The sequence below is a fragment of the Bombina bombina genome, chromosome 11 (genome assembly GCF_027579735.1).
Source record: "Bombina bombina isolate aBomBom1 chromosome 11, aBomBom1.pri, whole genome shotgun sequence".
NCBI classification, from domain to species: Eukaryota; Metazoa; Chordata; class Amphibia; order Anura; family Bombinatoridae; genus Bombina; species Bombina bombina.
In genome coordinates, this window is record NC_069509.1 from 164,701,082 (window position 1) to 164,723,519 (window position 22,438).

Here is a 22,438-nt window from a genome sequence, read left to right on the forward strand (position 1 = left end):
GATAAAAGTACATTGGAAAGTTGTTTAACATTGCATGTCCTATCTGAATCATGAAAGTTTTATTTTTAATAGACTGTCCCTTTAAATTCATTATTTGTTCTACTGGAGATTTAAAACGATATGTACACACATTTCATTTTTTTCACCTATTTTAAAGAGATGCAGAAGTACATTTTATCAAATGCTATAATTTTTAAGAGCATTTTGTTCTTTAGAACTATGTGTTTAAATGTTAAGTGCATAGTTAAATTCACAACCAAGAGCTACAATGCACTACAGAGAACACTGCCAGGGAGACAATCAGGAGGGACATATGCCGCCTGGGAATGGGATGAGAGTGTGTCTACTGTGAGGTTGTAATTATGTTTGAACGTTTTGCATACTTTTTACTGAGGCTTTATACGATCTACCTGTTTCAAACATTATATTGTATGAAAAATGTACAATATAAAAACATAGAACACCAAGAAGAATAAATGTATCCAAAGCCTAAGTAATATAAATATAATATGCTCTGGACCAGCAGTGCTATGTGGGTCCTTAGCGGTATTTCTACTGTGTGTTTAACCCCATTGCAGGAACTAACACACAGTAGTGCAGGGTCAATGACTTGCGCTAATGGATTAGTGCATGTCTTTCTTCAATTATTATGCCCCTTTAAGTTCCTATTCCAAACAGTTTTTCAATAAAATTATAAAAAAAATAATTAAAAGTAATTGGTTTAGTAAAAAAAAAAAAAACCTCACCTATAAAATGGTTAATGAATAAAAATAAAACATCATGGCAATGTACAGTAATGATTTACTTTGCCTGCTTTTGCTGTCACACACCACTGAAAATTGTGCTTGTTCTCCTTCTCCCAGAGAGGCTGGAGATTGAGATTCTGTAATTTATGTGTGCTGCAAAATGATCTGAATGTAAACAACACAGTGATTGCTTAGAGCAGGGGTCAACAAATCTGTTTTATTTACATTTAGGAGCCAGTTAGGATATTAAAGGGACATTAAACACTAAATAAATGTTAGATAGAATGATGCATTCAAAGAAAAGATTAGTCTGAGAATAACATGTAGATGTATTTTTTTTATAAAGTTTCATTAGTTGTTTAAATATTTACAAAATAGGTGTAAAGTTTTTTTTAGTGTCTATAAAACACTGGGAGCTGCCATGTTATAACTTAGGTTACCTTCTCTACTGTGGCCAATTAGAGGCAGTTATATATAAATCACTAGAGTGTGCAGCCAATGGCTGTGTGGAATATAACAGTGTTCTGCACTTCTATTTCTAACAGGAACTGAAAAGCTCACAATTTCAGAATGGAATTACAGGAAAAGGGAACAAAATAAATAATGAAAGTATATTACAGAGTTTTTTTTTATATTACTATCTCAAAGTGTTTAATGTCCCTTTAAGAAGCCAGAAAAAAAAAACTTTTAAAAGCCAAACTGTGGTATTTGTTAGTTAATTTTATGGAAAATAACCCAAACCGTTAGGAGCCAGTGGTACAATTTTAGAAGTTAGTAGCTCCCTGACTGCTGGGTTTATCAAGCGCTGGCTTAGAGCAGATCTCACTTATTTACAGACAATCAGGGAAGGTAAAAATAAGACTTATGCTAAGAAATTGACAGTTTTAGATGCTTTTAAAACAATTTATTTGTATACAGATGTTTGTTTGGATGTGAAAGAAAATGCTGTAATGTGTTAGCATTTTATTATTGTGCTGTTTATTGCATTAAACTGTTTATATAACTCCTCCAAAGGGGTAAAATACATAGTTAAAGTCCAGAGCAGCAATACACATCTGGTGAACCAATGACCACAGACATATGAATGTACTAACCACCAATTACCAGCTAGCTCTCAGAACTCCATAGCTTCTCCTGCGCCTACCTGACACGGGACATTAAGAGGGCAAAGACAATTTGAAAATGTAAGTCAATTGAAAAGTCGGACAGAAAGGTCAAAAATGAAATGTGCAAGGCTCATCAGCCTACCTAGGTATGTGTTTTTTAAAGAAAGTATGTCATGAAAATTAAGTAAATTTGATAACAGAAAAAATTGAGAAGTTTGAAATTGTATGCTCGTGTCCTTTTAACCAACTCAGAGAGTTTTCGAGATCGTTTGCACGCATGTTAAATCGCGATTTACACTAGAATCATTACTGAGATCTTGAAGCTGTGGATAACTGTTACGCGAGTCAAAAAAGTGTCACAAAAGTGTCACAAAACACACAAAAATACAAATTACAAAGTACAGTGACACTCATAATAACACTATCTAATAAAACATTATTTAGAAATATTGCACAAAAAAGTTATAAGGGCTCAAAGATATGAGAGATAAGGCTGCAAAGAGCTTTAACATAGATATAAAAATACATACATTGCTAAAGATGTATTTGTATATATATGTGTGTGTGTGTATTTATGTAGTTACAGACATTTATACACATATAAACACATAAATATATATGTGTGCGTGTGTGTATTTATGTAGTTACAGACATTTATACACATATAAACACATAAATATATATGTGTGCGTGTGTGTATTTATGTAGTTACAGACATTTATACACATATAAACACATAAATATATATATGTGTGTGTGTGTATTTATGTAGTTACAGACATTTATACACATATAAACACATAAATATATATGTGTGCGTGTGTGTATTTATGTAGTTACAGACATTTATACACATATAAACACATAAATATATATGTGTGTGTGTGTGTGTGTATTTATGTTGTTACAGACATTTATACACATATAAACACATAAATATATATGTGCGTGTGTGTGTGTATTTATGTAGTTACAGACATTTATACACATATAAACACATAAATATATATGTGCGTGTGTGTGTGTATTTATGTAGTTACATACATTTATACACATATAAACACATAAATATATATGTGCGTGTGTGTGTGTATTTATGTAGTTACAGACATTTATACACATATAAACACATAAATATATATGTGTGTGTGTGTTTATGTAGTTACATACATTTATACACATATAAACACATAAATATATATGTGTGTGTGTGTGTATTTATGTAGTTACAGACATTTATACACATATAAACACATAAATATATATATGTGTGTGTGTGTGTTTATGTAGTTACAGACATTTATACACATATAAACACATAAATATATATGTGCGTGTGTGTGTGTATTTATGTAGTTACAGACATTAAACACATATAAACACATAAATATATATGTGTGTGTGTGTGTATTTATGTAGTTACAGACATTTATACACATATAAACACATAAATATATATGTGTGTGTGTGTATTTATGTAGTTACAGACATTTATACACATATAAACACATAAATATATATGTGTGTGTGTATTTATGTAGTTACAGACATTTATACACATATAAACACATAAATATATATATGTGTGTGTGTGTGTGTGTGTATTTATGTAGTTACAGACATTTATACACATATAAACACATAAATATATATGTGTGTGTGTGTGTGTGTTTATGTAGTTACATACATTTATACACATATAAACACATAAATATATATGTGTGTGTGTGTGTATTTATGTAGTTACAGACATTTATACACATATAAACACATAAATATATATATGTGTGTGTGTGTGTTTATGTAGTTACAGACATTTATACACATATAAACACATAAATATATATGTGCGTGTGTGTGTTTATTTATGTAGTTACAGACATTAAACACATATAAACACATAAATATATATGTGTGTGTGTGTGTATTTATGTAGTTACAGACATTTATACACATATAAACACATAAATATATATGTGTGTGTGTGTGTGTGTGTGTTTATGTAGTTACATACATTTATACACATATAAACACATAAATATATATGTGTGTGTGTGTATTTATGTAGTTACAGACATTTATACACATATAAACACATAAATATATATATGTGTGTGTGTGTGTTTATGTAGTTACAGACATTTATACACATATAAACACATAAATATATATGTGCGTGTGTGTGTGTATTTATGTAGTTACAGACATTAAACACATATAAACACATAAATATATATGTGTGTGTGTGTGTGTATTTATGTAGTTACAGACATTTATACACATATAAACACATAAATATATATGTGTGTGTGTATTTATGTAGTTACAGACATTTATACACATATAAACACATAAATATATATGTGTGTGTGTGTGTATTTATGTAGTTACAGACATTTATACACATATAAACACATAAATATATATGTGTGTGTGTGTGTGTGTGTGTTTATGTAGTTACATACATTTATACACATATAAACACATAAATATATATGTGTGTGTGTGTATTTATGTAGTTACAGACATTTATACACATATAAACACATAAATATATATATGTGTGTGTGTGTGTTTATGTAGTTACAGACATTTATACACATATAAACACATAAATATATATGTGCGTGTGTGTGTGTATTTATGTAGTTACAGACATTAAACACATATAAACACATAAATATATATGTGCGTGTGTGTGTGTATTTATGTAGTTACAGACATTTATACACATATAAACACATAAATATATATGTGTGTGTGTGTGTGTGTTTATGTAGTTACATACATTTATACACATATAAACACATAAATATATATGTGTGTGTGTGTGTATTTATGTAGTTACAGACATTTATACACATATAAACACATAAATATATATGTGCGTGTGTGTGTGTATTTATGTAGTTACAGACATTTATACACATATAAACACATAAATATATATGTGTGTGTGTGTGTGTGTTTATGTAGTTACATACATTTATACACATATAAACACATAAATATATATGTGTGTGTGTGTGTATTTATGTAGTTACAGACATTTATACACATATAAACACATAAATATATATATGTGTGTGTGTGTGTTTATATAGTTACAGACATTTATACACATATAAACACATAAATATATATGTGCGTGTGTGTGTGTATTTATGTAGTTACAGACATTAAACACATATAAACACATAAATATATATGTGCGTGTGTGTGTATTTATGTAGTTACAGACATTTATACACATATAAACACATAAATATATATGTGTGTGTGTGTTTATGTAGTTACAGACATTAAACACATATAAACACATAAATATATATGTGTGTGTGTGTGTATTTATGTAGTTACAGACATTTATACACATATAAACACATAAATATATATGTGTGTGTGTGTGTGTTTATGTAGTTACATACATTTATACACATATAAACACATAAATATATATATGTGTGTGTGTGTATTTATGTAGTTACAGACATTTATACACATATAAACACATAAATATATATATGTGTGTGTGTGTGTTTATGTAGTTACAGACATTTATACACATATAAACACATAAATATATATGTGCGTGTGTGTGTGTATTTATGTAGTTACAGACATTAAACACATATAAACACATAAATATATATGTGTGTGTGTGTATTTATGTAGTTACAGACATTTATACACATATAAACACATAAATATATATGTGTGTGTGTGTGTATTTATGTAGTTACAGACATTTATACACATATAAACACATAAATATATATGTGTGTGTGTGTGTATTTATGTAGTTACAGACATTTATACACATATAAACACATAAATATATATGTGTGTGTGTGTGTGTGTTTATGTAGTTACATACATTTATACACATATAAACACATAAATATATATGTGTGTGTGTGTTTATGTAGTTACATACATTTATACACATATAAACACATAAATATATATGTGTGTGTGTGTGTATTTATGTAGTTACAGACATTAAACACATATAAACACATAAATATATATGTGCGTGTGTGTGTGTATTTATGTAGTTACAGACATTTATACACATATAAACACATAAATATATATGTGTGTGTGTGTGTGTTTATGTAGTTACATTCATTTATACACATATAAACACATAAATATATATGTGTGTGTGTGTGTATTTATGTAGTTACAGACATTTATACACATATAAACACATAAATATATATATGTGTGTGTGTGTGTTTATGTAGTTACAGACATTTATACACATATAAACACATAAATATATATGTGCGTGTGTGTGTATTTATGTAGTTACAGACATTAAACACATATAAACACATAAATATATATGTGTGTGTGTGTGTATTTATGTAGTTACAGACATTTATACACATATAAACACATAAATATATATGTGTGTGTGTGTATTTATGTAGTTACAGACATTTATACACATATAAACACATAAATATATATGTGTGTGTGTGTTTATGTAGTTACAGACATTTATACACATATAAACACATAAATATATATGTGCGTGTGTGTGTGTATTTATGTAGTTACAGACATTAAACACATATAAACACATAAATATATATGTGTGTGTGTATTTATGTAGTTACAGACATTTATACACATATAAACACATAAATATATATGTGTGTGTGTGTATTTATGTAGTTACAGACATTTATACACATATAAACACATAAATATATATGTGTGTGTGTATTTATGTAGTTACAGACATTTATACACATATAAACACATAAATATATATGTGTGTGTGTGTGTATTTATGTAGTTACAGACATTTATACACATATAAACACATAAATATATATGTGTGTGTGTGTGTGTTTATGTAGTTACATACATTTATACACATATAAACACATAAATATATATGTGTGTGTGTGTGTGTGTATTTATATAGTTACAGACATTTATACACATATAAACACATAAATATATATATGTGTGTGTGTGTGTTTATGTAGTTACAGACATTTATACACATATAAACACATAAATATATATGTGCGTGTGTGTGTGTATTTATGTAGTTACAGACATTAAACACATATAAACACATAAATATATATGTGTGTGTGTGTATTTATGTAGTTACAGACATTTATACACATATAAACACATAAATATATATGTGTGTGTGTGTATTTATGTAGTTACAGACATTTATACACATATAAACACATAAATATATATGTGTGTGTGTATTTATGTAGTTACAGACATTTATACACATATAAACACATAAATATATATGTGTGTGTGTGTGTGTATTTATGTAGTTACAGACATTTATACACATATAAACAAATAAATATATATGTACACATATATAGAAAAAAATAAGTGCATTGGTGCCCTTTGCCCTTTTATATTTTCATGTTGGGTTTGCGCATATTAGAATTTGTGATTGGGTACGCACATATGAAAATAAGCGAACGTGTTTGCACGTGAGTCGGGTGTTAGCTTTTTTTTTTCTTTACTTCTATGAGGTTATTGTTTGCGTAACAGTCTAATTGCATTAGAAGTAAGCTGTTTGTGCTCATCGGGTTAGCACTTTTCACTTTCTGTTTATAATACCAGCACAACACAATGAGTGCAAAAAGATTATATCTAGTGCAATTAGCGCTCTAGCGGAAGTGCAAAATACCGCTCCACTTGTAATCTGGCGCTTAATTACCAATAGATATTTGTATAATAAAGTCTCCTGGCAAATCAGGGTAAAATCACGCTTAATATCTGTTGTATTTTGTAATGTTCATGCTCTGAGCTTCCTGGCATTTAAGGGGTGAATCTCACTAGACTGTAGTTGGCACTCAGCACGGCCGGCTAGCAGTCAATATAGCCTGCCAGCAAACATTATATGTGTCCATCCATTCTTACAATCAGTGCTCTCAGTGGTACACTGTTATGGCAAGGATACAATTCCCCAGTGCTATGTGCCAGCATACATTATATGTGTCCATCCATTCTCACAATCAGTGCACTCAATGGTACATTGCTATGGCAAGGATACAATTCCCCAGTGCTAAGTGCCAGCATACATTATATGTGTCCATCCATTCTCACAATCAGTGCACTCAATGGTACATTGCTATGGCAAGGATACAATTCCCCAGTGCTAAGTGCCAGCATACATTATATGTGTCCATCCATTCTCACAATCAGTGCTCTCAGTGGTACACTGCTATGGCAAGGATACAATTCCCCAGTGCTAAGTGCCAGCATACATTATATGTGTCCATCCATTCTCACAATCAGTGCTCTCAGTGGTACACTGCTATGGCAAGGATACAATTCCCCAGTGCTAAGTGCCAGCATACATTATATGTGTCCATCCATTCTCACAATCAGTGCTCTCAGTGGTACACTGCTATGGCAAGGATACAATTCCCCAGTGCTAAGTGCCAGCATACATTATATGTGTCCATCCATTCTCACAATCAGTGCTCTCAGTGGTACACTGCTATGGCAAGGATACAATTCCCCAGTGCTAAGTGCCAGCATACATTATATGTGTCCATCCATTCTCACAATCAGTGCTCTCAGTGGTAAACTGCTATGGCAAGGATACAATTCCCCAGTGCTAAGTGCCAGCATACATTATATGTGTCCATCCATTCTCACAATCAGTGCTCTCAGTGGTACACTGCTATGGCAAGGATACAATTCCCCGGTGCTAAGTGCCAGCATACATTATATGTGTCCATCCATTCTCACAATCAGTGCTCTCAGTGGTACACTGTTATGGCAAAGGATACAATTCCCCAGTGCTAAGTGCCAGCATACATTATATGTGTCCATCCATTCTCACAATCAGTGCTCTCAGTGGTATACTGCTATGGCAAGGATACAATTCCCCACTGCTAAGTGCCAGCATACATTATATGTGTCCATCCATTCTCACAATCAGTGCTCTCAGTGGTACACTGCTATGGCAAGGATACAATTCCCCAGTGCTAAGTGCCAGCATACATTATATGTGTCCATCCATTCTCACAATCAGTGCTCTCAGTGGTACACTGCTATGGCAAGGATACAATTCCCCAGTGCTAAGTGCCAGCATACATTATATGTGTCCATCCATTCTCACAATCAGTACTCTCAGTGGTACACTGTTATGGCAAGGATACCATTCCCCAGTGCTAAGTGCCAGCATACATTATATGTGTCCATCCATTCTCACAATCAGTGCTCTCAGTGGTACACTGCTATGGCAAGGATACAATTCCCCACTGCTAAGTGCCAGCATACATTATATGTGTCCATCCATTCTCACAATCAGTGCTCTCAGTGGTACACTGCTATGGCAAGGATACAATTCCCCAGTGCTAAGTGCCAGGATAAACTCAATAACGATGAACAACTTCAGTAAATCCTGATGCTTTAAAATGCTTTTATTAATAGAATAAAAAAAGCTTCCCTCATCTGGTCTCACACAATAGTTTTTTTTCAGTTTTCAGGCAGAATCAGAACATTTTACCAGAATAGGTATTAGTGTAGCTTTAAAAAAGGGACAACATTGCAATACAAAATGCTTAAAGGCACACTGAACCCAAATTTTTTCTTTAGTGATTCAGATAGGGCATGCAATTTTAAGCAACTTTCTAATTTACTCCTATTATCAATTTTTCTTCGTTCTCTTGCTATCATTATTTGAAAAAGACGGCATCTAAGCTTTTTTTTTTGTTTCAGTACTCTGGACAGCACTTTTTTATTGGTGGATGAATTTATCCACCAATCAGCAAGGACAACCCAGGTTGTTCACCAAAAATGGGCCGGCATCTAAACTTACATTCTTGAATTTCAAATAAAGATACCAAGAGAAAGAAGAAAATGTGATAATAGGAGTAAATTAGAAAGTTGCTTAGAATTTCATGCTCTATCTGAATCACAAAATAATTTTTTTGGGTACAGTGTCCCTTTAAAGGGACATGAAACCAATTTTTCCCCCTTCATGATTCAGACATTTTAAAAGCCTTTTCAATTTACTTCTAATATCTAATTTGCTTTGTTCCCTTAGTATCCTTTGTTAAAAAGCACACCTAGGTAGACTCAGGAGCCACAATGCACTATGGGCGTTATAGGAAGATAACTTGTGGCTGCACATAAATGCATCTTGTCATTTGCTCATCTGGTGATGTGTTCAGCTAGCTCCCAGTAGTGCATTGCTGCTCCTTCAACAGAGGATACCAAGAGAATGAAGACAACTTGATAACAGAAGTATATTGGAAAGTTTTTTATAATTATATACTCTATCTGAATCATGCAAGAAACAAATGGGGATTCATGTCCCTTTAATTATGTGTAGTAAAACCTTTTATTAAACTTATTTTGTCCAATATTTCTGTTATTTTAAGAGCATGGCATTTTAAACATCTTTCCAATTTACTTTTATCATCAAATCTGCTTTGTTCTCTTGGTATTCTTTGTTGAAAACTAAACCTAGGTAGGCTCATATGCTAATTTCTAAGCCGTTGAAGATCGCCTCTTATCTGAATGCATTTTTACAATTTTTTCACAGCTAGACAGCACTAGTTCATGTGTGCCATATTATATAACATTATGCTCACACCCGTGGAGTTGCCTAGGAGTCCGAACTGATTGGCTAAAATGCAAGTCTGTCAAAAGCACTGAGATAAGGGGGCAGTCAGCAGAAGCTTAGCTACAAGGTAGCCACAAAGGAAAAAAGTGTATTAATATAACAGTGTTGGTTATGCAAAACTGGGGAATGGGTAATAAAAGGGATTATCTACCTTTTTAAACAATAAAAATTCTAAGGTAGACTGTCCCTTTAAGTCTGAAGATTGTGGATTTTTCAGTCCTGAAAACTAAAAGAGAACATGGCAGCTTCACAAGCCTAACTCTGACACATATCTCCCTGATTTTCAGCCTGTTATCGTATCTTTTCTGCTGGAGGTAAACAATGGAGATTTTGCTGACAGTATTACAGTGACAAGCCCTGTTGTTTCTAGGCTTAAAGGGACGGTAAAGTCAAAACTAAACTTTCATGATTCAGATAGGTGATGCAATTTTAAACAACTTTCCAATTGACTTTTATCAATAAATTTGCTTTGTTCCCTTAGTGGTAATTTTGAAAAGCTAAACCTAGTTAGGCTCAAACTGATTTCTAAACTGTTGAAAACCGCCTCTTAGTTCAGAGCATTTTGAAAGTTTTTCACAGTTAGACAGTGTTAGTTCATGTGTGTCATATAGATAACATTGTGCTCACTCCTGTGAAGTTATTTAGGAGTCTTCACTGATTGACTACACTGCATGTCTGTCAAAAGCACTTAGATAAGGAGGCTGTCTGCAGAGACTTAGATACAAGGTAATCACAGAGGTAAAAAGTATATTAATATAACTGTGTTGGTTATGCAAAAACGGGGAATGGGTAATAAAGGGATTATCTATCTTTTTAAATAAGAAAAATGTTGATGTAGACTGTCACTTTAAGACAGGATTGGCCACTAAAATAAGGAAAGTGGTGGCTAAAATTTGACCATTGATTGCAGCATCCAAGATGTTAATCTATTTTAATAACATTCAGATTCTGCCAGTATGTAAATCTATTGGAAGATAGCAGCATAATATTATCATTACAAGGTGTTTACTGTCCCTTTAAAGGGAATGCACTCTCACATTTTGTATTATGCATCAAAAAAGGCATGAAAAATAAGTGATCTAAAGTTTAGAAAACATACACCTTATCCTGCAGCACAAGCAGAAAACATACACCTTATCCTGCAGCACAAGCAGAAAACATACACCTTATCCTGCAGCACAAGCAGAAAACATACACCTTATCCTGCAGCACAAGCAGAAAACATACACCTTATCCTGCAGCACAAGCAGAAAACATACACCTTATCCTGCAGCACAAGCAGAAAACATACTGTACACCTTATCCTGCAGCACAAGCAGAAAACATACACCTTATCCTGCAGCACAAGCAGAAAATATACACCTTATCCTGCAGCACAAGCAGAAAACATACAGTTTATCCTGCAGCACAAGCAGAAAACATACAGTTTATCCTGCAGCACAAGCAGAAAACATACACCTTATCCTGCAGCACAAGCAGAAAACATACACCTTATCCTGCAGCACAAGCAGAAAACATACAGTTTATCCTGCAGCACAAGCAGAAAACATACAGTTTATCCTGCAGCACAAGCAGAAAACATACAGTTTATCCTGCAGCACAAGCAGAAAACATAGACCTTATCCTGCAGCACAAGCAGAAATCATACACGTTTTCCTTCAGCACAAGCAGAAAACATACACCTTATCCTTCAGCACAAGCGGAAAACATACAGTTTATCCTGCAGCACAAGCGGAAAGCATACACCTTATCCTGCAGCACAAGCAGAAAACATACAGTTTATCCAGCAGCACAAGCAGAAAACATACACCTTATCCTGCAGCACAAGCAGAAATCATACACCTTTTCCTTCAGCACAAGCAGAAAACATACACCTTATCCTTCAGCACAAGCGGAAAACATACAGTTTATCCTGCAGCACAAGCGGAAAACATACAGTTTATCCTGCAGCACAAGCAGAAATCATACACCTTATCCTTCAGCACAAGCAGAAAACATACAGTTTATCCTGCAGCACAAGCAGAAAACATACACCTTATCCTTCAGCACAAGCGGAAAACATACAGTTTATCCTGCAGCACAAGCGGAAAACATACACCTTATCCTGCAGCACAAGCAGAAAACATACACCTTATCCTGCAGCACAAGCGGAAAACATACAGTTTATCCTGCAGCACAAGCAGAAAACATACAGTTTATCCTGCAGCACAAGCAGAAAACATACAGTTTATCCTGCAGCACAAGCAGAAAACATACACCTTATCCTTCAGCACAAGCGGAAAACATACAGTTTATCCTGCAGCACAAGCAGAAAACATACAGTTTATCCTGCAGCACAAGCAGAAATCATACACCTTATCCTTCAGCACAAGCAGAAAACATACAGTTTATCCTGCAGCACAAGCAGAAAACATACACCTTATCCTGCAGCACAAGCAGAAAACATACAGTTTATCCTGCAGCACAAGCAGAAAACATACACCTTTATCCTGCAGCACAAGCAGAAATCATACACCTTATCCTGCAGCACAAGCAGAAAACATACAGTTTATCCTGCAGCACAAGCAGAAAACATACACCTTATCCTGCAGCACAAGCAGAAAACATACAGTTTATCCTGCAGCACAAGCAGAAAACATACACCTTTATCCTGCAGCACAAGCAGAAATCATACACCTTATCCTGCAGCACAAGCAGAAAACATACAGTTTATCCTGCAGCACAAGCAGAAAACATACACCTTTATCCTGCAGCACAAGCAGAAAACATACACCTTATCCTGCAGCACAAGCAGAAAACATACACCTTATCCTGCAGCACAAGCAGAAAACATACAGTTTATCCTGCAGCACAAGCAGAAAACATACAGTTTATCCTGCAGCACAAGCAGAAAACATACAGTTTATCCTGCAGCACAAGCAGAAAACATACAGTTTATCCTGCAGCACAAGCAGAAAACATACACCTTTATCCTGCAGCACAAGCAGAAAACATACAGTTTATCCTGCAGCACAAGCAGAAAACATACACCTTATCCTGCAGCACAAGCAGAAAACATACAGTTTATCCTGCAGCACAAGCAGAAAACATACAGTTTATCCTGCAGCACAAGCAGAAAACATACAGTTTATCCTGCAGCACAAGCAGAAAACATACAGTTTATCCTGCAGCACAAGCAGAAAACATACACCTTTATCCTGCAGCACAAGCAGAAAACATACAGTTTATCCTGCAGCACAAGCAGAAAACATACACCTTTATCCTGCAGCACAAGCAGAAAACATACAGTTTATCCTGCAGCACAAGCAGAAAACATACACCTTTATCCTGCAGCACAAGCAGACTGCAGCTTCACCCTCTCAGTTTGAAAAGTTTTTTTTTTGTTTGCATCAACCAATCAGAATCGATACATTGATACTGTAGATAAGATACACTTACTGAAGATATTTCAGTTCAATTGCTAAACAGAGAAAAAAGGAGTAATCCCAAATCAGACATTACAAACACAATCATTTTTGCGACACTTAGGGCAAGATTTATCAATTTGCGGTTGGACAGGATTCACATTTAGTGAACCTGTCTGCATTTTATTGCAAATTGTGGGGCGAATGTGTTCCCCATATTTATCATTGCATAAGTGAACACTTGTGCAATACCGCCCTCCTGCCCTCACACAACCAATTGCGTGAGAGTAAGGCCTGTCAATCACCCTGGTTGAATGAACTTGGGGTGATTTTCAATTTGTTGGTTTGTGAGTATACTGACAGACTGATTTTAATCTTAATCTGACATTTACAAAACCAGATTATTTTGACATCACATTACTTTGAACCCCCAAAGTCTCTCACTTCCCCATCTACTAAAGTGTAAGAAGAGAAGGGAGAATATGAACCTATATCATATATGGGGAGAATGGCATTGCTAAAGGTACAGTATATTAGAGTCACAATTAAACTCTGCGATTTACTTCCATTGTTAACTTGTGTTCAGTCTTTTTATATGCACACTATTTAAAGTAATATTGAACCCACATTTTTTCTTTCATGATTCTGATTAAGCAGCAATTTTAAGAAACTTTCTAATTTACTCCTATTATCATTTTTCTTCGTTCTCTCTATATCTTTATTTGAAAAGGCAGGAATGTAAGCTAAGAAACCAGCCCATTTTTGTCTCAGCACCTGGGTAGCGCTTGCTGATTGGTGGCTACATTTAGACACCAATCAGCAATCGCTACCCAGGTGCTGAACCAAAAATTGGTGGGGTCCTAAGCTTACATTTCTGCTTTTCAAATAAAGATACCAAGAGAACTAATGTTTCACTGTTTGCTGTACAAATTTTCATTAAATCAATGTATGTTAAATTATGCAATGAAGATTTGCTTTGAATATCTTAAGTAAGATTTATAAATAATAGAAAATGTTATAATTTTGCCAAATATACTGCCCCACCGGATACTTCTTAATGCCACCCAGATGGCAAACTTTTCTGTCAACACAATTGCATTTTCATTTACGAGTTTTTGCTTCACAGGCCAAAACAAACAATAAAACAAAATTTTTATGATGTATTTTTCTTTCATTCCTATACTGGTCCTTAGCCATCACTGCAGGCTTGAAACATAACAAACGTTCATCCTACCTGCATTATGTTCATCCATAGAAAACGCTTTGTTTTCCATGTAGCTTCTAGGAAGCTGGATATCTTCCTCAAAAGGAGTTTCACGCATCCGAGGTTGAGACGTATCAAAGTAATTTGTTGTATTTTCTTGGGGTGCTGGTAGTATGGTGCAGTGGACTTCAATAATTGCATGAAAAATAAGAAATACCCACCCACTAGATACCAATGCAATTGCCAACGTTGGGTCATTCCATTGGTCTTTTTTATTGAGTTCGTTGTTTCCATACAGGTACATAGTCATCCAAGCTACCCAAATTAAAATGGAAAGAAAAGTTGTAATGATAAGGCATATTCCATTTTTTTTCCATTTTTGAAACTTCCCACAAAGCGTGAAAAGTGAAAGACCCAAGGTAAGTATCATCAGAACCATTACGTAAATAAGAACCATTACGAAATCCATTGGTTCATAACTGCAAGCCAACTTTTTGTCTCTTACCACCGTTAGGATAATCCACTCTACAGCAATGATTACCTGAACCAACATGAGACATATGACCATCCCAACAAGATGCCATCCAGATGGGCTTTTACCATGTCGGACAAGTCTACGGATCCTCCAACCTTGAGCAAGCAAACATGAAAAACAGAGAGAAAACAGAACTCCCCATAAGAATCTCCTGGTAGAGCAGATAGCTTCATCTTCTTGTATAATAAATGCAAAAGCCAAACCAAACAGTCCAAGGGTTCCAAGCAAAAAGAGAAAATGGATTCCTAGTGGACTTTTCTTCTCTTTCTCAGTAATAAAAGGAAGCCTCACTAGAAGAATCAGCATTAGCAACAAGGTTGTTAACACACCTGCGCCAGCAACCGCTTCCACAACTATCCCCCAGATGGCGTCCAGATCGCAAAGGTAGACGTAGCGTGGGAAGATATCCAGCCCACAACCCCGAGAAGTAGTCGAATTTTCAGATGAGCCATAGCCAATAACAAAGAAAATAAATATGACTGCAACTGCATGGGATTTCATTTTTCTGTAGAGAACAAGACAACAAAAATTAGTTTATTTATAATATAATTTACAATGATTTCCAAGATGTTGTATTCAATTTGTTATTGCAATGTTAAAATGCTAAAGTAAATACCTTAAGGTGTTAGTAATATAAGCTTTTCATAACAAGAGACTGCTAATCCATGTGAGCCATATAGGTAACATTGTGCTCTCTCCCTTGGAGTTGTAGATGACACTGCACTAATTGGCTAAAATGCAAGTCAATAGATAATAAATAGCTATGAAATAAGAGTGTAGTCTGCAGATGCTTAGATACAAGGTAATCACAGAGTTTAAAATTATATTAATTTAACTGTATTGGTTATACAAAACTGGGGAATGGTTAATTATCTATCTTGGGGATTATCTATCTTTTTAAACAATAACAATTTTGGAGTAGACTGTCCCTTTAAGCACTGTACTGCAAAAGATTTGCATACTTTATACAGTGGTTGTCAAATCTGTTTAAAATTTAGGAACCAGGAAGAATATCTAGGAGCCAGGCATACTAGAGGCTCCCTGGCTCCTGGGTTTGTCGAGCCCTGACAATACATAGTTTACAAGCATTTAAAATGATCATTTAGTTTTGCATTTCAGGCACCTACCCATTTTGTACATGTCTATCTTATCTCCTCTGCTGTGGCAATTGAGGGATAGATATAAACAAGTTCCTGTACATATTAAGCAATCACTATGAAGTATGTAGTGTGGTATTTTAATATATGTATCTTTAAGTCTTTTTTAAAAAAAAAAATCTGGCTCAAATGTTTTTTGGGATGGCAACTAGATTTGAATACATTTATCAAACATAGCAGAATAGAACAGGAGCTTCTTGACATTTTTTATGCAATGACAGAAAAAAATAATGAATAGATAACCTATAGATAACCCAGTCAAATGCACAAAAGAACAATCTAGTGTATTCTGCCATTAAAGTGAAAAATTGGTTAAACACATAGGTAAATCACCTTTAGAGAGCTCAGGAACCGCAGGCAACTGCTGGTCCAGAGTAAGCTGTGTCGGCAATGGCGCTGTGGATTGGGTCAGCTGCAGTTTCTGCTCAAGACCAGCAGTTTTGTGGTTTAAAGGGACACTCAAGTCAATATAAACTTTTATGATTCAGATAGAGCAGCAGTTTTAAGACACTTTCCAATTTATTTCCATTATCAAAGTTTGCACAATCTTTTTATATTCATACTCTCTGAGTCACCAGCTCCTACTGAGCATGTGCCAAAGCTCACAGGGTATACTAGTCTGTGATTGGCTGATGTCTGTCACATGATGCAGGGGGCTGGAAAATTGTATAAAAAAAATTGTCCTGAAAAAATCTATTGCTTTATTTGAAATTCAGAGTAGGTGTTATTACATTGTCTCTTTATTATGCACCTAATAATTATGCAATTCTACTGCCTTAAGTGGTCCTTAGATTTGCAGGGTCGGTAGTGATAAAATGACATGCTCCAAAGAATGAGAGCCAATAATAATTTCACTAGTGGTCCTTTAATACCTACATATATTTTGATAAAATTAGTTGAATGCAGAATGGGGAACTAGTTACTGTTTTATTTAAAGGGCCATGATACCCAAATGTTGAAACACTTGAAAGTGCTGCAGCATAGCTGTAAAAAGCTGACTAGAAAATATCACCTGAACATCTCTATGTAAAAAATAAAGATATTTGACCTCAAAATGTCTTACGTATTCAAACCTCATTGTAAAGGACTTTAAGCAGCAAAGCAGTATGTCTGTCCCAGGGCCGGCAAGGGAGTGAGCCTCATGCACACTCATGTTATTTCCCTATTCAGTTTAAGGAAGTTTTACTATAAAATCTCTTTAGAGTTAAGTGAAATCTCATGAGATCACAGTAAAAGAGTTCATGACCTCAGCACTGTTGATGCTGATTGGCTGCTGTTCACGTCTTCATTATTTTTTTTACCTGCAGCTAGACAGCAGCTGAGTATAACTGTTTACACAGCACTTACTCTGGTGAGCTGAGGAAATTGTGAGGTAATGAAAATTAGCAGGAAGTGACTGTAAGCCAATGAGAATTAGCAGGAAGTGACTGTCAGCCTATGAGCATTAGCAGGAAGTGACTGTCAGCCAATGAGCGTTAGAAAGAAGCTAATGAGCACTAGTGGAACATACACAACTGATACAGTTATATTAGTTTTAATTTAATAAATAAAAAACAAAAACTTTTCCTTCACATTTTTCTAGCAAAAAAATAAATAAAAAAATTAACGTGTTTAGATCTTTATCTTTGTTTTAAATTTGTATTCTTAAATGCAGCGTCCTTTTAATACACCGCTAGACATAGCTGATTGCTTTATGTCTGATAAGATCCCTTTAAAATGAAAACCGTCATTGCTTTATATAACAATGTCAGTGTTTCACGTCCCTTTAAGCTGACATCCAGTCACATGTTAATCATTAGCTGTTGTGTGCAGACATAAAGGATTAGATGTTTGTCTACGCTTTGTGTTCTCTTTGTATTTCAGTGGGCCATTGTCTCTTTATTGCCTCTATGCACAGACACATTTTCATGGAAACAGCAAAAAAAAAAAAAAAAAAAAAGCCTTGGTGCAATTACAAAACATGGATAATGCAATAGAATCAGAATCCTGGTATATAAAAATAATAAAGATTTATCTAGTTATGTAGTTATAGTCTAAGGGACAGATGAAGTTGTATGCTGGGACTTTGTATTTGCAGACATTTCTGTTGCTTTGCTATAGAATTACATATCAGCCAATTCTAAACATTTTAAAAACAAATTAAAGGGACACTGTCAAAATGAAACTTTCATGATTCAGATTGAGCATACAGATTTCCAATTTATTTCCATTATCAAATTTTACAGTCTTTTTATATACACACTTTCCGAGGCAACAGCTCCTACTGAGCATGTGCACAAGCTCACAGTACATATGTATACTAGTCTGTGACTGGCTGATGGCTGTCACATGATACAGGGGACTGGCAAATGTGGGGGGGAATATTTTTTTACAGAAAAACTACTGCTTATTTGAAATTAAAACTAAGTGTAAGTGTTATTGTATTGTATTTTTATTATGCAGCTGTTAATTATGCAATGCTACTGTATTTAATGGTCCTTTAACATCATGTTTGCAATGTGCCTTATTTGGAGGAGCCAATCTGGGATTGAGGCTGCTGGTCACTGTTATAATGTCAGTGTTAGCATAATATAGTATCAAATAAATTATTTTGCAGATGTTATAAAAGCCAATTAGGGAATATATGTAGCAGGGTTAGCCTTGAGACATCAGCAGATGCATTTACAGCTCTGAGAATTGTAAAAATTCACAATTTTCAGAGCTAAATTACATGAAGGGTGTGGGGGGGGAATGAAAGTATATAGCAAAGTTGTTCATTATGTATAACTAAACATTTTATATAAAAACCTCAAGCTGTTTACTGTCCCTTTTAAAGGGACCCATAAACATATAGCATATATCAGCAATTAAACTCTGTAAAATAAATGTCTTAAAATAATCTACCATTGTCATTTGTTGGCAGAATTTAGCAAAATTTCCAAATCAAGAGCAGTTCAGGTATATACCTCTTGAAAATTCTGGTGGAATCTATGTTCCTGTTCTGTGACTAATTACAGCCTTGATATTTAGCGTTGTGGTCAATGTTTTGCACCCTCAAATATTATGGTCTAGAACCAACAACAGTTTCTGGTGTAAAGATCTCATATATAATTTTATAACTAGTGGTTGTAAGAGAAAGGGCAGATCTCCCAGCAATCTTATGACTGGGGTTGGGGGCGGAGTCTTAAGCACAATTTTAGGGAGCATCACTATATGGCCCCACTCATTACTACTGCCTGCTAACCTGAGTGTCCAGTATTTTTGTGGATGACAGTTGGCAACTCTAGATTCAGATAGATCATAGCATTTTAAATCACTTTCCATTTTACTTCTTTTATCTAATGTGCTTCATTCCTTTGGTATCCTTTGTTGAAGGATCAGCAATCCACTTGTGGGAGCTAGCTGAATGCTTTGGGTAAGCCAATAGCATAAAGTATATATATGCAGCCACCAATCAGCAGCTTCTTAGCCTACCTTGGTTTTCTTTTCAACAAATGATACCAATTGAACAAAACAAATGAGATAATATAAGTAACTTAGAAAGTTGTTTAAAATCACCTGCTCTGTCTGAACCATGAAAGAAGAAAAAAAATGGGTTTCGTGTCCCTTTAACACTTGTTTGCATTTTCTGCCTCCACATTTCTGACCTATTTAGAACACAAAGGGTAAATGTGCGTAATTCTAAAATCTAACAATTACAATCAACAACACCCCCCAATCACCATATCCTCCTCTCATAAACTGTGATGGTGATAAAGCAAAAAAAGATGTGGATTTCAGCACTGTTTTAACAAGGAATAAATTAGCAGTGTCTGCCAAATACATCACTTGCACGTCTGCAATATCTGAGCGCTTCCTGCACAGAGCTGCGTTTATCTCAATGACTTCAGATTTGCAGAAGACATTTGCTTGCACAGAGATGAATAACAAAAGATATGTGCTTAGTATGCAGGAGATGAGCCAATTTCTGTCTCTCTGCCCTGCATAACAACACTTGACTCTTTTTTTTTTGGGCTCAAGATCTTAGATTCTATAGAAAATCTGACCCTGTTCACAGTGGGATATGGTTTTGCAAACTAATTACCCCTGCAGTTATTTATTGCAGTTTGCAGATATCTGGAATACATCTATGTAATTGTATTTGAAAAACCCCATGAGTGTTTCCCAAACAAAGTAAAGGAAACGTTATTTTTTTCTGGGGGGGGGGAGGTGTTGGCAACAAGTTTATAATGACAATGATTCGTAAAAATTTTGTTCTGTTTTAGTGTAAATAAAAGGGACAAAAAATTTAGAACATTCTATTGCAAAAATGACATGACCTCTTATTAAGTCTGCACAAAGGTTGATGGAATAGTCTAGTCAAAATTAAACTTTCATGATTCAGATAGCGCAGCATTTTTTAAGCAACTTTCTTAGAAGCCGGCCCATATTTGGATCAGCACCTGGGTAGCTCTTGCTGATTGGTTGTCTAAATGTAGCCACCAATCAGCAAGTGCTACCCAGGTGCTAAACCAAAAATGGGCCGGCTCCTAAGCTTACATTCTTGCTTTTACAAATAAAGATACCAAGAAAAAAGAAGAAAAATTGATAATAGGAGTAAATTAGAAAGTTACTTAAAATTGCTGCTATATCTGAATCATGGAAGTTTAATATTGACTAGACTGTCCCTTTAAACGATTGGTTAAGTCCAGCTTGTAAACTGCATACATTGCTGGTGACTGTGAGGGTCACACTGCTTGTCAGCCAATTAAAATGGCAATCACTGGCTGTGTCCCTTTATTAACCTTATACACACCTAAAACTTGGCTTTGCATAGTAAAAGGGAATGCCAATGTATATCAAAATGTATTTAGCAAACAAGCAAGGAACTTTGATAAAGGTCGGATTTACCTCAGTGGAGACCAAAGACAATATACATACAGTATATAATATACACATGTACACAATGCACATATATCTGTAGGCAAGTCCCTTTATAGACTGAACACAAGATTTATTTGTAGTTTGCAAGAGCTTACATTCGCTAAATACACACAACTGCTTAGCACAGAGCTCTGATTAAACAGAATTGTCTTTAAATCCTGTTAGATTGTTACTTTATAAACTCATTTATTACTGTCACTAAACAATCCCAGCTTATATAGCTAACAGTCTTTTTAAACCTAGCAATATTATGGTGCCAATTTCTTTATATAGAGTTAAAGGGACACCAAACTCAAATTTTTTCTTTCGTGATTCAAATAGAGCATGCAATTTTAAGCAACTTTCTCATTTACACCTATTATCAATTTTTCTTCTTTCTCTTGCTTTCTTTATTTAAAAAAGAAGGCATCTAAGCTATTTTTTTGGTTCAGACCATGTAAAGCACTTGTTTATTAGTGGGTGAATTTATCCACCAATCAGCAAGAACAACACAGTTTGTTCACCAAAAATGGGCCGGCATCTAAACTTACATTCTTGCATTTCAAATAAAGATACCAAGAGAATGAAGACAATTTGATAATAGGAGTCAATTAGAAAGTTCATTAAAATTGCATGCTTTAACTGAATCCCAAAAGAAAAAAATTGGGTTCAGTGTCCCTTTAAACTTTACACTTATAGCTTCAATATTTAAACAACCAATATCATTAACAGAAAGGCATAAGAATATTAAAGTGATGGTA

At 34.4% G+C, this 22,438-nt stretch overlaps 1 protein-coding gene across 2 annotated transcripts in view; it reads right to left on the reverse strand.

Annotated features, from left to right (window-relative positions):
• GPRC5B (G protein-coupled receptor class C group 5 member B) overlaps nt 1–22,438 on the reverse strand; it is a 110,601-nt gene that overhangs the window by 76,837 nt on the left and 11,326 nt on the right. For both annotated transcript variants that reach the window (XM_053695212.1, XM_053695213.1), the window contains exon 2: nt 15,135–16,144. In XM_053695212.1, the coding sequence (XP_053551187.1) occupies nt 15,135–16,140 (1,006 nt within the window). In that variant the 5' untranslated portion in view covers nt 16,141–16,144. The remainder of the gene's footprint in view (nt 1–15,134; nt 16,145–22,438) is intronic.